Here is a 17,836-nt window from a genome sequence, read left to right as displayed (position 1 = left end):
GTGCTGAGAACTGTGGCGCAAACAAGCCAGGCTTTTTTTTTTTTTTTTTGAGTGAGTGAGTGTTCATATTTATAACCTCAGTGTGTGAATAGGCATCTATTCCCTTTAAATCCCTTTTAACAGTGAAAAGTTTTCCCAGTGTGTTTTGGTAGCTTGGTTTCATGTCATAGTGCGATAGCTGGCATAACTTTAGCATTGGTAAATCCTTTACGGAAAAAAAGTACTTTAAAAGTTGAAATGTTTCATTAAAAAATGTCAGTAAGAGTTATGTTGAGTTTAATGTTGAAAAAGATTAAAAAAACGTGTAGCCAAAATACTCTGGGGAACGATGGGAAAAGTAGAGGAGATGGAAAAGGGCATACGCATGTCACCCCAATCCCCTTTTCAGGGGGCATGCCAGCCGTGGGAGGGAGGGAGGGAGCAGGGGTGTGAAAGTTTGAGAGGAATGGGAAGTGGGATTGTGTTAGTAATGCATTACACTCCCAGGGCCCTGGGAAAAGGGGTGGGGGGGGGGGGGGTTCGGCTTGGGTCTGTGCCAACATAGTCACTGTGCCAAAGCGCTGGGTGCTGGGGACCACTCCTCTCACCGGCAGATCTGTGGGAAAATCAAAACCAGGTTGCTCTTTGCTGCACCGCCAACAAATGATGTGCCTGAAGAGGCCGCTGCAAACTTGTACAAATACACTGAGTAAACAACAAGCAAGAGAAGTAGTAGAATTTGTAGCATTGCAAATGCATAGAGTAGAGGTTGAAGTCTGGTGCACCACAGCTGGTCCCCAAGGCTAGTGCCAAGTTTTCTTGGAACATTTTTGGATTTTTCATTTTATTGGTCTGTGATCAACTTTTTTTATTTTTTATTAACCACTGTATGTGATCATACAAATTATTAGATTCAATTGGTCTAATAAATATGGCAACAAAAAACAACTTTAAAATTATTATTTTGCTTTCATGTTGAAAAAATTACAATCAAAGGTACTGTTTAAATAGTATAAAAAAGTCCCATAGAGTAGTTAGTGGTATCATCTGCTGTTAATCTAAAATGAAACATCTGTTAAGAGTTCAGTGAAACAATTAAAAGATTGCAGCTTTCGACATGTTTGGTTTGAAATCTAATTAATTAAAAGAAATCTTAATTATGGCATTGAGTTCCCCATTTTCTCAACCAGAGAATTCCAATGACATTTATCACCCAAACCTACCAACTATGAATCAGTTTATGTGAAGCAGTAATTGAGTGATAAGAAATGATTTGTTCATGTGGTGAATGCGGCTCAGGCGCAGCAGCAGAAACACTTAGAACTCATCATGTTAGTACATTTTCCTCTCACAGATATGAAGGCCAGAAGCAGCATCCTGCAATCAGTGTAGGAAACTGTTTGTGCTTTATATGTATGTCTGATCAATCCAATCAATTTATCTGAACTTAGTATCATTTTGCTTTATCTGGAGTAAAGCACATTATCATAAAATGTTACTATGAAGTTGCCATTTAATTACCATTAGATGTTTTTTATGGCTTGTTGCATTTAGTCCTTCAGTATAACACATTCTAAACCTCCACAGAAATGACCTTTGAGTCAAATTGACTCCTTTCTGACTCTCTCATCAAAACTGAGCATTTTAAGCTTCACATAGACAGCATTCATGTCAGGACTGTAGCATTGCATTCTGCAATATTGTACATGCCTTTGTAGTGAAGAGCTCATGCCCAGCACTCGATCCAAAAATGGTTACTATCTCAACCGCCGAAATGTTCCTAAACGGTTTCATATTATCTTATATTGACAACAAGAAAAAAAAGGATTGGCAAAACCTGTAGTTATTTTTCTGTCCTTTAGGTCTGCCACAAAAATGTATGATCCTTTTTGTCATGTGAAATAAAATAACCGGATGTGACTTTTTGAAATTCAAAGTAAAGTTGTACATTATTCATTTGGGTATGGAAAACTAGTACCTACACAATACAGTGTTGTTTGTCTGATAACACAATCCACTAAAGGTTGCTGAGCTGTGAAGGAAAATCCTGCATGATATATACAGTGCTCAGCATAAATGAGTACACCCATGCTAAATTTGACTAAAAAGAGGAATACAAAAATGATCTTTTGGAAATTGATCTTAATGCCTTAATTTAAAAAAATGAGGAAAAATCCAACCTTTAAGGACACCAATTTTCATTGTGAATGAATAATGTATCATGAATAAATAAATGTTCTTCCTTAAAATACAGGGGGCATAAGTAAGTACATCCCTATGTTAAATTCCCATAGAGGCAGGAAGATTTTTATTTTTAAAGGCCAGTTATTTCATGGATCCAGGATACTATGCATCCTGATAAAGTTCCCTTGGCCTTTGGAATTAAAATAGCCCCACATCATCACATACCCTTCATCATACCTAGAGATTGGCATGGGGTACTTTCCATGAGATCATCTCTCAATGCAGATCAAACCAGCTATTAGGCTAACTGAAATAGAACCATGCCAATCTCTAGGTATGATGAAGGGTATGGGATGATGTGGGGCTATTTTAATTCCAGAGGCCAAGGGAACTTTATCAGGATGCATAGTATCCTGGATCCATGAAATAACTGGCCTTTAAAAATAAAAATCTGCCTGGCTCTATGGGAATTTAACGTCAACAGATTTCAATGGGGCTGCTTTTTCAGTGCTTCGTCGCTCATTGGATAAATGCTGCGATTATATCCCGCCCACGGACGCTCAGCGTCTCTGGGGGTGAATGGAGGAGTGGGCTGGGCTGGACTCCGGGTGTCTGCGTGATGATTGGAGGGTCTGTCAAAAGACTGCATCTCCTTTTGATTGACAGCGATTTTGTACTATAAAAAGTCACCGAAGCTATTCAAGCTCAGGCCCTTCGCAGACTTTGCAAGTGTAGTCGAAAGACAAACTGCTGCCACCTATTTCTTGGTATTTGCTTGGTGAAATTGCTAGCCAATTTTCATCATACATTTCATACAATTATACACCACATTCCTTGTTTCAGTTTAACCAAATTCCCACATTTCCTCCTTCAAGTTTAATATTGTTGCATTAGATCGTTCGTTCGTTCATTCATTCATTCATTCATTCATTCAGTAGGCTAGGCTAGTGTCGTAGGCGTGAATTAGCCAGCTAGAAAACTGCACACGATGGCAGACTGCTAATATTGTCGACCTGATTTTGGTGAAGCCATTTGAAAGTCTTCCTTACGAGGAGAAACTTAGAATTTAACAGCAGGGCAGATCAACACCTAAGATTGATTTAGTGCAAAAGATAGGGCAAAGTAACACGTCTTTCAGCTCTCCTGGTATGACAAAGCTGGCTGAGTGGAAGTGCTGTGACAAAGAAAATGTACTGCTGGCCATGCCTCCTTGATGAAGCCATCTCACGGATGTGTTTTTGGTCAAAGGTGGGGTTTGGAGATCTGTCTAACTTTGACAGGGCATATAAAAGGCATGAAAAGAGCAATGAACTTGAAAAGGAACGTAGGGCAGAAATTACGTAGAAATAAATGGACAATTTTTATGATGTAGGTCAAAAATGAGCTTCCCCTCTTTGAAAGACCAGCAGCCGCCACTGGACCTTATCAACATTACAAATTAAAGTAAATGTTTGATGCTTATTCACTTTCTCTACTGCCTTCCGTTTTGTTGATGATGCTTTTGGGCCCAGATTTTGTTTTGTGAGCAGCACAGTGGGAAAGAGGTTGGATAAATGTGTCGTTCTGAGGATGGGAAGCAGGGTGGAGCGATGCGGAGGAAGTACCTCACATGGCCTGCGATGGGCTGCTCGTCAAGAGGCCCTTTGTTTTAGGAGGTTAATGCCTAATTGATACAGGCTTAATGAGAGCGAGCTGTGTGTGTGAGCTGGGGGGCTGGACGGCCCTGCCATAATTGGAACGGACAAGCCTTGTGTGGAGGAGTGCACAGGGAAAGGATTTATGGGAACGCAAGGAAAGTAGAGGCAGAGTGGGAATGAGGAAGAAAAGGTGACAATGAGTATGAGGAATGTGGAGACAGTGGGAGAGGAATCCGCTGTGACAGTGAGAGTATTGCAAGATCATGAGAATGAAATTAGTGACAATGGAAAAGTGAGCATGAAGTTTAGTTAATGCTCATTCAAGTTTTGTGGGTTGTTTACCGAATTTTCCCACAATACTGATTTTTAGGTTACTGCCTATTTTATGTGCAATGTACGAATGATAGGATTCCTTCTAGGGCTGTCAATCGATTAAAAAATGTAATCTAATTAATTACATACTCTGTGATTAATTAATCGAAATTAATCGCATACATAATTAACGGTGCCTGAACCGATACTTTTTAAGAAAGTAAAAAAAGAAAAGAAAAAAAAATGGTACTAAACAACAGTTGGTGACATTAAAGAACGGCTTGTTTATTGCTAAGGCCATATGGTCAAAATTAAATGATTTAATAATAATGTATAACAATAACTTATTTCACTAGTAAATTGCTGTTGAACAACAAAAACAACAACCAGATAGGAAAAGGACATTTACAATAACTTCAAATGCACCACGAGGCTGTAGTTTACCAGTTTCATTGAACGCACCGGCTGTGTTGTTTCTCCGATGGCAGCTGCAGATTGTTACATACCGGTGTTGAATCCTCTACAGTAAAACACAGTCAAACTTTACACAGTTTAGCGTTAACTGTCAGCATTTTAACCGTGTTTAATCCAGCTACTAGCTAGCGGTAGGCTAACGTTAGCTGCTGTTGAGTATAGTGTTAACTAGCGTCACATGCAGCGGGGTTTGTGTTTCCTGTAACGTCTGTTTCAGACATCAGAAGTGCAGACATATCAGTGGCACCAGATTTTCGTCTGTATGCAAACGTCAATATGGAATGGATTAATCTGCGTTAATTTTTTTTAACGTGTTATTTTTTCTCAGATTAATTAATCGAAATTATTTTGACAGCCCTAATTCCTTCAATACATTTTTTATGTATATATATTTTATTTATATATATTAATGAACTAATGCAAGAATGCCTACAAAAAACGATGTAAATGTCTGTTTTCTGAGACACCTGTCTTTTCTTTTCTGATGAGCTGTCTTTTCGACCCCCTCTTTCAGTCTGAAAGTCTCAGACTATTCATGCAAGAGTCCTAAGCTTTCCCCCCCCCCAGACAAGCTTTCACTATGAAGGCTAGAGAGGCATTAAGAGGGAGGAGGGAAGGGGCAGGAGTGGGGAGCACAGAAGAACCATGCACTTCAGAAAACCTTGAAGAATCAGGACTGAAAGCTATGTAGATTCTGGGTGGCGAAGAAAGAGGGGGGAAAAAAATATTAAAAAGAAGAAAAAATAAAGTGGGTCAGTGTGCATAATTATAAAAATGAGAGGGGAAACAATAGAAAATGCATTTTTGCAAGTGAGGCTTAAACAGAGTAAGATTGGAAGGTATAAAATGAGAATGTTGAGAAAAGACAGAATATAGGGTGAGAAATGGTGGAGAAAGAGTTACAGTAAGGGTGAGAAAGACAGGGGAGGGAGGGAGGGAGGCAGCTTGATGAACAAGAGCGAGTGAGAATGAGGCTGAGTGTCGGTGAGGGAAGGAGAGAGGGACAGGCCCTCTGTTTTCCCACACTCGGCCAGTTCCCACAGCAGACCTGGCTAATCCCTGTCTTAATTGGGGGAGAATTCCAGCGTACATGTTCCCCTGGAATGAGCGTAGAGCGAAGGGAGAGGAAGGCTCGGGAGCTTCTGACACATCAGACAGGCCACAGCGGCTGGGCTGATGCACAATGTGTGAGTGCACTTTGTTGAAATATAAACATGCCATCTGACTGTCAGCACGTCTGGTGCGTAAATGGCCTCATATGTTTCTTTTACTTTTCACTCGATTCAACATGAAAAGTGGTCCTAGCAGCCACTTAGCATTGATTAGTCACATTGCACAGTGTGAGAAGTATGTAACTTAAACGTTTCATTTCATGAATGTTAAAAGGAAAAGCTAACCTAAAACACTCTTTTGCTGTTACAGGGTTAAACGTTCCGGTTTGGCAAACTGACCCTTTAAGAAAGGGGGAAAAAGTAATAACTGCTCTTTGAGTTGACATGACATCATATTAACACATTTCCCCATGCAGTTTTGAAGTGGTTTGAAATAGTTTTGATGAGCTAAAACCAAAATACATACCAGGTTTTATTGAAGGTCACTGAGGCATCAACAGCTGCCTCAATTGACCAGAATGCAATGCAGCTACAACACATGTTGAGCATAGAGTTGAGGATTTGGATCAAAGATATACAGCATTGTTCATGAGTTAGTAGTCTAGTATCACATACTGCATGCTCATTATCGTACTTAAAAAAGCAATAACATCACCGCTTTTCTCTGGAAATCATTCAAATGTATTCTGGGAAATGTAGGAAATTAATTTAAGTACAAGTTAGAAAAGCTTAAGAGAAACAGGACAGCACTACAAACCTTATACATGTTACCAATTGATCATTAAACACAAATTCCCTATCAAATTATGTACTTTTCCTTTAATACTAATAAATGAACACCTGCACAAGTTTCATACTAAGAGTGCTATTAAATATCACATTTTCACATATTTCACAGCATTGCGCACCAGGCGTATCTGTTGACAAATCTTGCCCCAAAGCTGCGTTTTGCAGAAGAAAATTGCAAGGAGATACTAGTAACATAACAAAACCACTGTGAGTGGCAGTTTCGTTCCTGCCTACCTCTTTCCTTAATAAACAATTTAAACAATAGGCACAGTGCAATATGTCTCTAAGGAGGTAACCCAAGACAACTTCTCGTCGAGGAGAAAGATAACAGGCAAAATATGGGTGCAAAGGGGGAGGTAGTTTTAGATGGGAGAAACACAGGTGGGTGGTAGGTATGGAGAAAAGAAATGAACTGATCTGCCAGGGAGGTTTCTCTCCTTTGTGTAGATAACCAAACAGGTTTTGTCAGAAATCCATAATCCTTGTGGTTAAATGGTAGGGTTGGAGAGCCCTTCCAAAGACAGGTCTCTTTCCTTAGTAGACTCTCCGTCTGGGGTTTAGTGTCCAAAAGGCTGACGTCAGCAGCTGTATGAGTAAGCGGATTCAAGAGTCATTGTTACCTCCATTGGTTTGTTTGTTTGTTTGTCTGCAGGATTGTGGGAAAACTACTGACCCGATTTTCATGAAACTTGGTGGGGTGTAGCATGGGCCAAGGAAAAACCCACTAAATCAGAATCACAGGGCGGATACACAAATTATTTTTTCACTTTAATTAATATTGTAACTTAGGGCATTTGGCCTTGGTGGAGGTCTGCACTCTCTGAGTGCCCTTCTAGTATTACAAAGAGTTTTGTTGATAGATGAGGTTTTTAGCACAGGACGAACTGTAGGCAAACGTAAGATACCCTTAGAAAATGATCATATTTTATTTTAGCCATGCTAACACCGCGGTCGTCCACTTTGGTCAAGATTGAAATGTCCAACAACTTTTGACATTTGATTGTTAAGGTCCACAGAGGATGAATCCTATCGTCTTTGATCCCTTGACCTTTCCATGAAGTTCACATTTTTGGTTTTTAATAAACTAGTTTCTACAACTATTGGATGAATTGCCATAAAATTGGCTTCAGACATTCATGTCCACCTCGTGATAGTCTCGCTTTGCCAGACCTTCCTTCACAGCGCGGCAGAGGAGGGTCTGGCTATAGTCAACACAGCATTCTGGGATAGGAGAAAAACATGATCTGGTTTATTGGCATTTCTTTACACCAATCACAATTGTCTTCGGCGGACGGAGCAACAGTGCTTCTGCAAAATAGCCTCGGGAAGGAACTTGTTTTGGTGGAACGTGTACGTTCAAAGGTTGTTTTAGTCGTGCATCAGAAAACTCAGATTGGACAGATAGTCTAGCTAGCTGTCTGGATTTACCCTGCAGAGATCTGAGGAGCAGTTTACCGTAGTCCTCATACATCGACCGCAGTTTAGAATGTCAACACAAAGAAAGCAGGTGAAGGTGACGGGCATCCGGCCGAAATGAGGGACATCTGGCGGAATTTCTTCCGGCACCTGAACAATCCCGGAAATGAAACGTTCTTGATATAGACTACCCTCAGGATAAATTGTAATAACTTTGGTGATCCCTTAACTTTGTATTTAAAACCATTACCAAGTCAACATTTATATTTGTCCTATACTTTCAATTATCACCAAATACCTACAAACCTAATGACACTCCCATCAGCCTCTGCGGTACTTTGTGTTAAGTGCTAATTGACAAATGTCTGAATGCTAACAATACTACAATGGTTAACATACCTGTAAAACATCCATCCATCCACCCATCCACCCATCTCTTTCCTACTATGTGAGCCTGTTTCTCCTCATCCTGCCACAGTGAATGTCTCTAAGTAGCCTTATTGTGTGATGTCAGTATTTGGAGGTTTTTGTGGTCGTACCCCCTGTAGGCGATGTCAGCCCCCCAGGATACGGTGAGTAGATGGCAGCTGTGTTCAGCTCAAACGGAGGGGTAGCAAGCAGGCCTTCATTGGAGGGGGTCACAATTCATTCCCTCTGTCTTTCCTTACAATACTTTTTTTTTGGCGGGAAAGCATCAAAGACGCTTGTTTGACCCAACTTGTGTTTCTTTGCGGGACCCCCTCCCTGAGAAAAGTGTCGCCCGCCTCAACACTCATACCCCATGTCCACCCAGTCTTGATTGATTTTCAGTGCGCATTTTGGAAGGGATTACAGCCATCTGCAGGCTCTTGAGGAACAAAGGGGGCTCCTCGCTCTCCTCCCTTTAGTACTTCAGAGGGATAACATGGCCAGATAAACATGCTCTTGCACAGTTCTCTATTTTGCCTTGACCTCTCAACCCGCCCAAACTGCCCACTCAACTTTAAAGCTGGCCACGTTATTCTCTCATGCCTCCCTCTTCTCTGTGAATAGAAGCTACTCATCAGTTTCTGCAAATTGCTCATTACAAAAATACCAATATGAGTCAATGCCTAATAAAAATTGTTGCACTGAAAGAGTTCTGCCATCACAGTTATTGTTTGGTTGGAACTTGGATTTCCCTGGCCTGATAAGACTTAGCGCATAGCAAGGTTGCATGTCTTTAGACGTGAGCATTCACAGTTTCCATTCAGGAATCATCACTCCCAGCTGTGCTGTCAGCTGGGAATCTGGGATGCCAAAGTGTAGTCATGGACTGTAGGCTCACTGTCAGCTGGTGCTAAGCTGATGGAGATTCAGCAGGATGCACAGCCACTGAGTCACAGGAAGAGGTATACAGACCACTCTGCCTAATGTTTGGTTGCAGTGGGTTGGATTACCAGTTTGGCAAAATTATTTGTTTATGTGGAAAATAAAGCCTGATGAAATCCACAGCTGTTTGTTCATCACATCTTACTAATCTAGTTCATACAAACGCTGTGCGTCAAGTGTATGGCAACCACGGTTTTGGATTCACAACAGCAGCTGCGGTCCAAGCCATGGGAAAAATTAGATGATGAAGCCATGAAAAGACAGTTCCAGTAGAAAGAGATCCAGGTGAAGGACAAGCGTGAGAAGCTCTGTTATGTACTGAGAGAGATCAGGACAGGGATAAAACACTGTCAGAGGAGAATTAATTGTTTATATATATACGAAACTGAAGCCAATTCACTGATGTTCATGTTCCTGATGTGTGAAAATGGAAGTTATTGCAATTCTGCAGACAGAAATCAAACAAAGTCAAGTGTATTTTTATAAGCCAGACTAACTGAGGGAAAATACTGGTTGACATAACAATTTCGCTATAACTTCTTTCTGTTCTGGAGATTCTTGAACTTAGCAGTAAGAAAATTACAATGAATGCATGTAGAGAAGTCCAATATCAGAAAGATTTAGCAGGTTCAATATCTGTCAGTATCAGGAATTTTCAGGTCTGATGTGTGGACCTTTACATAGCTGGATAACAGGGAGAGTTTCTGCTGCAAACACAGGACCTGTGCACTGGGTGGGGTGTTGTTGTGCTGGACTACGAGGGAGTGTCCAGGAGCACTTTGCCCCTGCCTGTACTCTCATCTCTGGAGCTTTGTCTCCGGCCACTTCCCTCTAACTCCCCCAAGGGCTGACGGAAGCCCACACCCAACCACTCTCTCTCCCATCGCTTTGGATTCCCCTTTCCTGAGTGCTTCCCGCCTTGCCGTGTCCATACCTGACCTCAACAACACAACAGGACAGAATAAAGAGAGGAGTGGGGTGGATGGGGGGGGAGGAGGGTTTATTGTGTTTGCAGCACTGCAAAAAGAAATGAATATCATTTAGCATCAAAGGAGTGTGTGCAGTCATCAGTGTGCAATATAATCATAAATAAGTTAGACGCAAACACAATGCAATAGCTTTTATTGAGCAAGTGCAAAACTAAACTGTCATTGTGGCTACACTGACATCAATATTGTGGTTTTGGGGTTGAAGCTGGGGTCACAAAGAAGTGACAACAATGCAGGAAGTTGAGCTTTGTCAAAATGGCACATGATGTATTAGTTGTTGGAGTATAATTTCAGTGCTCTTTGTTTTTGGCTTATCAGCCCTGCAGCAGTAAGCTCAGATGCACTGGAGGGGAGGGGGCAGAGGTGTGTGTGTGTGTGTGTGTGTGTGTGTGTGTGTGTGTGTGTGTGTGGGGGGGTTTGCAACGGGATGTTTTCAAGGACCACTGAGGCAGTAAATAGCTGGGGAGGTTGGAGGTTCACTCACATGAACTGCTGATGCGGTGGCAAACCAGTGTCAGTGTTTCTATGGGAGAGAGCTCGCCAGACATGGAAGGCATGTTGACCTTTTGTGATTTTTTTTCCCCCCCATTTAACCTAAACACCATGTAAATTCCCCAGCTGCTCTTTTTCAAGCGGATTTACTGCGTGCAGTAAATCTGAGATTTTACTGAGGTGTGTGCATGTACATGTTAATGCAGAATTTTGCAAGGAGGAGAAACAGGTGGTGAATTTATCATAGAGGTTCAGTAATATGGGTGTTTTATTATTATTGTATTATCTACCATGCAGCTCCTCCTGTTAGAGCAGAACTTGGGGAACAGATATGGTTTGTGATGCTGTAGATAAAATCCAAGTTGAGGTAGGAAACAATATTTAGTTCTAGGCTGAAGGCGCATGTCTTACGTGGGGTGGAAAAGAGATTTGGTTTTTATTGTGTCCTTGCGCACACATGGTCAGGATAAAGCGAGCGACTGTGTGGCACCTCAGCTCAGCCGAGTCTGCCACACCGCTCCCTTAATGGCAATTTATTGCTTCCTGAATCCTGAAAATGGGAGTCTGAGGACAACAGAATTCCAAACTGTTTTCTACCTCCTTCCCTGTCTGTACGCCCTCGGGTCCTGAACACTCCTTAAATCTCTCTGCCTTTTAGGCCTCTCGCTCTCTCAGGCACGCCATTTGTTCTGAGCTTTCAGGGATCTGATTCATGGGTACTTGAAGTGACTTATGTCTGAGAAAAGTTTACCATGCTAGAAACCTTTGGACCCAAATACTATAGTGTAGGTTAAACTGCAGGTGAGAGGGTTAGAATGTTGATAAATTATTGATCCAGCTGCATAATGTTTGTGGAGCGTGAAATGTCCAAAGAATGAGTTCAAAGTGAGTATATAAGGAAGGCTTTAAGAAGAAAATAAATACATGAGTGTTTTCTCACAGTATATTTTAATAACACAGACAAACACAAAAATAATCCACAATACTGAGACAATGTTTTTTTCCACAGACTTTTTTTTCATGCCATTGTTTCTAGAATTTCTTATCAACATATTTACATTTACGTTGCTATTCACATACATTTACATAAAAAAAAACAGCAAAAATGGCAGTGTACGCATTTAAGACATACCGCTTCAGCACATCACGGCAATTTGGTATGAACCCCTCCCCTTGTTGATATAGTGCACATTAGATAAGAAATCATTTTACAGAACAGAATTTTGTACATTAAATGCATATTTTTTGTGTTTCTCTTAAGCTAGCCTTGTCCAGGTTAGAGGATTTTTCCATCCCTACCATCACGTTTATATCATATAATAACACAATTATGAATGGCTGTTGTCGTCAGTTTTATGAACATTGCTGATTATATACAGGTAAATATCTTGTGACAACATCAGCAGAGCAGTGAATGACTAGACAACAACAAAACTTATAACTGCTTTGGCAACACTGCTGCAATTCCACTCCATTATATATTTTAAATAATTCTCTTTAAAGTCAAATACAGTCCAATTAGTTCAATTTTGCAGAAATATTGCATGGCTACTGAAATGTATGGTAATACAGTGCTCCTAAAATCCGGCATCTCATTACAGAAGCAAAATCTCAGAGTTGGCTAGAATATCAAAGTGCTCTCAGCACTAGTTTGAGCTGTGAAACTTGTTCAGGTAGCCTTAGCTTTGTGTCACTACTGTATGTGCTCACATTTTCTGTACATATATTAAATTCTCAATTGCTCTGCTATGCTACATATAGTTGCTTTTTATTTGGTTTTTAGTGCTTGCAGCATCACACTTTCCAGATCATTCCCTTTCCTTTATCAGTGCAAATATATATTTTTTAACATTTTGTGAGGACTTTTTTTCTAATCTCCTTAATAATAGTAACACTGAGGATAACCCCAGTACAGGGGTAGCCAGCAGAACATCACTTTCCCATGGCCTGACATTAACTGAACAAAAAGGTGCCTAAGTGTATCCTCACTGGGATACCAACTAATAGGCAGTACGCTTTCTATAGAACTTTTAATAATAGATTATCCTGAGTTTCAAAGCAATGACTCTCAATAGGACAGAATTGATGGCTTTGACTTAATTTATCCCGAATGGAAAGCTTTACAATAGATTTTCTCTGAACCTGCATAATAGCATCACTATGTGTAAAAACTGTCCAATGCCAAATGCTTTAATCTTCATTTCAACCACGTCTCTCATGCCACAACTCCACCAGGTTCTTTCTGACCCTGTGACTGCATATTGCACTGAAATGGTGTTGGGGAAAAGACGATTTCACTCCTCAGACCTTTGGGAAGACGTTGGTGGCGCCATGGCGGCATCGGCAGTTGCACACCATGGCTTCTTCCAAAACATGGAACAGGGCTGAGTTTGGCCTGGCTTTCAGTACGGCCTTGACTCTGAGCGGTAGACAAGTTGCTGCAGAGTTTCTGTTTCAGTCTACAGGCAGTTCACAGGGTATCTGCTGGGCTGCTTTGGCTATAGTGTAAGCCCGCTGGAAGTCCTTGTAACGGGGAGCACAGCCCAACCAGGCCTCTCCAAAGTGGACCCGACCGGTGAAGAGAAAGCTGCCGGGCCCCGGTTTGACGCCACACTGCAGCAGAGTCCTAACCTCACCCCGGCTGGTCAGGCGACTGTTGCCAGTGAACAGGGCGTACTTCTGACGAAACACCCGGGTGGCGCTGACTTTGATCACCGCTGCCCGTAGGTTATCGTCTTCCACCACTGATCGGATGTTACCTCGCACGACTGTGGATAAACAGGACATTCAGGTTCATTTCTATAGGTATTTTACAATACAGAATTTCAATTTATGTTTTTGTTAACTTTAAAACTTTAAAATGTTTGGCTGTATTTTTTGTCATGTTGCACATTATATTGTCCTATTCTAGCTAGTGCTGTGATTTTTTGTTGACCACCAACTGATGGTAAAAGTCATACGAAGGCCCAATGCTGCTCACTAATCCTTTTAACTTTTGTTGCCAGCTGAACTTCTTCTCAGTGCCATTACATCTCTATCAAAGGCCTGTAGATTAGTCCACTGCTCCTTCTCTTGGGGGGCGATGTCAGGATTAGTCCACTACAGTGCCTCCAGTAGGGGGGTTACTGTGTGTGTGTGTGTGTGTGTGTGTGTGTGTGTGTGTTTGTGTGTTGGGGTTGCAGTGAGCTGCTGTTTCACCTTTAACCTTTGCACTTTTGAGAGAAGAGGATTTGGAGGCACTGGGGTGCTCTGCCTTTAAACTGATTTGCACATTTGTAGATCCTGACGTGAAATCATTATGTTCTACGGCTTTGCTGCCTGACTTTTTGGTGGTCTGGTTTAATTTGTTAATCTTGGTTGAATTGGAGGGGTGTCTTTCTGAGTGACAATGACATTTCATTCCTGATTGACTGGGTTTTTATATGTTCTATTGGCAACTTCTTATTTCAGGTAACTTACCAAAGTCACTGGTGCAAACGGCCATCAGGATCTCAGTGTTGTTGCATGGTCTGCAGGCCTCTGGAAAGACAACAAGGGAAGGAAAAAGAGAGGGAGAGTCAGTTATGACCTCACATAACACTCTATAAACTGCTAGATAACACCTATATGCCTTTGGAAATCAAAGACCGCATTTCCAGATCACATGCACAGGAATGTGAGATGTGACTCTGGACCTAAACCTTTGTGCAAAGATGAGGAGAGACCAACCACTGCGTTCTAACAGACAGCTGCTACTTTTACAGTTGGCAGAGGAGGACCAGTGGAGCTTTAGGTGCAAGGGTTTTCCACCCCAGACAATTTAAAGGCCAGATGAAACTTCCCCCCTTAAAGCCTTTCAGGGTGTCTACAGTCACACCTCATCAAAGCCTGCTGACAGGGGCCAAGGATAAGGAGTGGGGGTGGACTTCAAAGATTTTTTTTTAAAGCACAATCACACTTCCCACAAAATACTATCCTTTCTTTCTGCCAAGGCTTGACAATTTTTCTTAAAAACTGAAAAAAACAAATAATAATATGGTGCACCATGCTAAAGTCGTAACAGGATTTGATGATGGCCATAAAAAAAATTCAAACCAAACCAGTAAAGCTCTGTCCGTCTGCATTGAATAAACTGTGGGTAGAAAAAAAAAAATGTCCTGGCATTTTTTAAAGTTCTTCTTGTGGTTCTTTGGAGGCCCCTTGCCCACCCCACACATTCTCCTGCTTAGTGAAAACCGCTTGATAAATGAGATTCCTTCCTCTCTAGTCCACAGCAAACCCCCTTCCAAGCCGTGTGTGTGTGTGTGTGTGTGTGTGTGTGTGTGTGTGTGTGTGTGTGTGTGTGTGGTATGTGGTGTGTGTGTGTGTGTGTGGGAGAGGGATGTAGAGGGGGGAGTATACTCCTACAGACAAGTCTCTCCACAGAGAGGCAGCTCAACAAAAGAGTGGAGCATCTCAGCTGGGCAGAGGCCTCCCTGTCGCCTAGGCGACGGCAGTAATCCCAGAATACTCATGCGAGACCCATTCAAAGGGCTCTGGACTCTGGAGAAAGCCCCACATACTGTGCTTTTGTCCCCCCTCCTCCCCACTCCACGGCTCTCCTGCTCCAGCACGCCTTTGGGGAAAGTTTGGCCACTTCCTCCTCTCTGCACTCTGCATGGGCTGTGGAAAGTCCAACCAGCCCACAGAGGCCTGTTATGAATTATGAATCATCTACAGGGAGGATTTCATGGTGTATGATATCATCACCGGTGGGTTAAACCCTTGCATCCCCCAAACTTTTCAGGAAGGAAGAAAGAGAACTTTGACCACAGTTTGGTGGGTTTACAAGAGTTTTGTTTCTTTTTTGAATTCTGTCATTCAATGAAGAGAGACAGAAGTTAGAAATATGATGATCTGAGAATTAAGTTTCTGTTGCAGGGAGATAACACTGACCAAAAGTTATTCTGTACTTCCTCTGTTCACTAATTCATTAGCTAGAAATGACAAAACATGTCATAGTGTCTCCTTATTTGACCTCAAGTAGCCACACTCAAACCAACATGGCCGACTCGTGCCCCACTGACTCACCTTCGCTGCTGATGGGGTTGGAGTCCAGCGACAGGCGAGCGGTCCAGTCCCCTCTCAGCTCATAGCGAAAGGAGGCGATCCTCCTGCTGATGTCCTGATGAGGTGTAGCTTGCAGGAAGAGAGCCACCCTCTCCCCAGGCAGGCGGCTGAAGCAGCGAACCCTCGGTGGGGGAGAGGACTCCAGGCGGTCCCCTACCAGGAGCTCCAGGACCCCATCTCTCTCCAGGTACAGCTGGGCTCCGTGGAACTGCTCAGAGGGCTTGACGCAGGCCGTGATGAGGCCCGAGCTGCTGCCGCCAGGCCCCACCGCCACAGAGGGCAGGCGCGGTGAGAGGGTGAGGCGCAGGGCCCCTTTGGGATACAGCCAGTCCAGTGTGCCCTCCGAGCAGTGGAGGGAGATCTGCTCCACACTGCCCTGCTGCTGGGACAAACCACTGTGACAAGGAGAAAAGGAAGAGAGACAGGGTTATATAAAGGTTTCCAGGTTTAAAACATGAGAACATGAGTCCCTAACATCAGCATCATCAGTGGATACTTTCCTAAAATAACTGCAGTAGAACTGTAATAGATTGTACTCAGTGAAAGCGCCGCCTACCGGCAGCCAGTGGTAGCAGGGTCCAGTCAGAGCATCTTAAGGGCCAAACTTATAAGAACTAAAAGTCCTCTGCAGGAATGTTAACAATATATGTATCATAATAAAACTACTCTTCAACAACTGCATGCACCACATGTTTTGTTCTCTCCAAGTATCCGAATTAATCCTTCAGTCTCCTGTCTGTCTGGACCCCCAATGGCTCCTGCAGACAGCCCGGAGGCGCAATCGCAGCAGAGCACTAGAAACATTTTCACTGCGCCCTAATGACAAGTCTCAACATGTTGCATTTAAACAAACATTGTCCTTTGCCAGCGAGACATCTGTAGCATCTCTGAGCGGCATATTTGAATATTCTTTTCATTCAGCCAAATGCAGAAAGAGCACCCATAAAAGAAAATATGAAAATACTTGCCTGCCTCTCCAGCTGCACTGGTCTTCAGAATAGCTTGAAGAAGCCGCGTCAAAACCGGCAAAAAATAAAATCCAAATTGCGTTAATCCAAACCCCAAAAGCAGGCATTTTCGATAACGGATGATTCAAAGTAAAAAAAAAGAGAAAACGTTACAAAAAAGATAATTCCAAAGCTGAAACCTCTGCGAGTAAAATTCCTCTATAAAACAAATCTGACTCTATCTCTGATAACCTCCATAGTTTTGTATCCTCTTACCCTGATGTGTAAGATAAGAGAACACTGCTAAACTTTCTGCTCTCTCCTCTGAACTCTCTGGACTGCTGTGCGTCAGGGGGACGCAGAGCTCTCAAGTTATTCCCCCTCGAAAAACTTCACGGACCAATCAGAGTCCGAGAAGGCAAACTTTAAACCACTCACACCCAGCGGAGGGGGAGGGACGTCTGACCTGCAGAATGAGTAACAGTATGCGAGGGTTTCAATTCACTATTGTGTTCGACATGTCTGCATAGAAAATACTAATTAACTGACATGCTGATTGAGTTTACAGAAACTTTCAGTTTATTTTATGATTTCTGTTTTTATTTATTTTATGTTACGTTACTGGAACTTGTCTTATTATTAAATCTAATGCTTTAAAAAAAAAAAGTGATTTTAATTTGATAAGTACTCTATGAATACATTATGAATTCATCATTATTTAAAGACCCCTTCCAGATATGTTTTAAGACAAAACTACTCTGCATTGAATAATAATTTGCACCTGATATGGTTTTCTACTAAAAATAACAAAAATGTTTAGTTAACTAATGAATAATTCTTAAAATTACATCTAATCCTTAACCAAAAAATATCCAGATTTTACATATGTACAAATATGTTTCATTTCCAAAGTTGAACTACTGGACTCAAGAAGTCATCTACTTCCCTGTAAAGTACATCGTCAGTGTATGTGCACTGGATGCTTTAAGTTTCCACATCACATACCGGTATATGTAAGTTACATATTGGCTTCCAAACTAGTCACACGTGTTAAACTGAGATTCAAT

The 17,836-nt window shown here is 41.9% G+C and overlaps 1 protein-coding gene across 1 annotated transcript; it reads right to left on the bottom strand.

The window, feature by feature from the left end:
* Window positions 1-11,663: 11,663 nt before the first annotated feature.
* On the bottom strand, window positions 11,664-17,102 carry metrn (meteorin, glial cell differentiation regulator). The gene is made up of 4 exons (XM_078279805.1): window positions 16,791-17,102; window positions 15,784-16,217; window positions 14,194-14,253; window positions 11,664-13,502 (listed from the first exon to the last, which is right to left on the bottom strand). The coding sequence occupies exons 1-4, from the start codon at window positions 16,895-16,897 to the stop codon at window positions 13,189-13,191; spliced, it is 915 nt and encodes a 304-aa protein (XP_078135931.1). The 5' UTR covers window positions 16,898-17,102; the 3' UTR covers window positions 11,664-13,188.
* Window positions 17,103-17,836: the final 734 nt, after the last annotated feature.

The sequence above is a fragment of the Sander vitreus genome, chromosome 21 (assembly GCF_031162955.1).
Source record: "Sander vitreus isolate 19-12246 chromosome 21, sanVit1, whole genome shotgun sequence".
NCBI lineage: Eukaryota > Metazoa > Chordata > Actinopteri > Perciformes > Percidae > Sander > Sander vitreus.
This window is presented reverse-complemented; position numbering and strand designations above follow the sequence as displayed.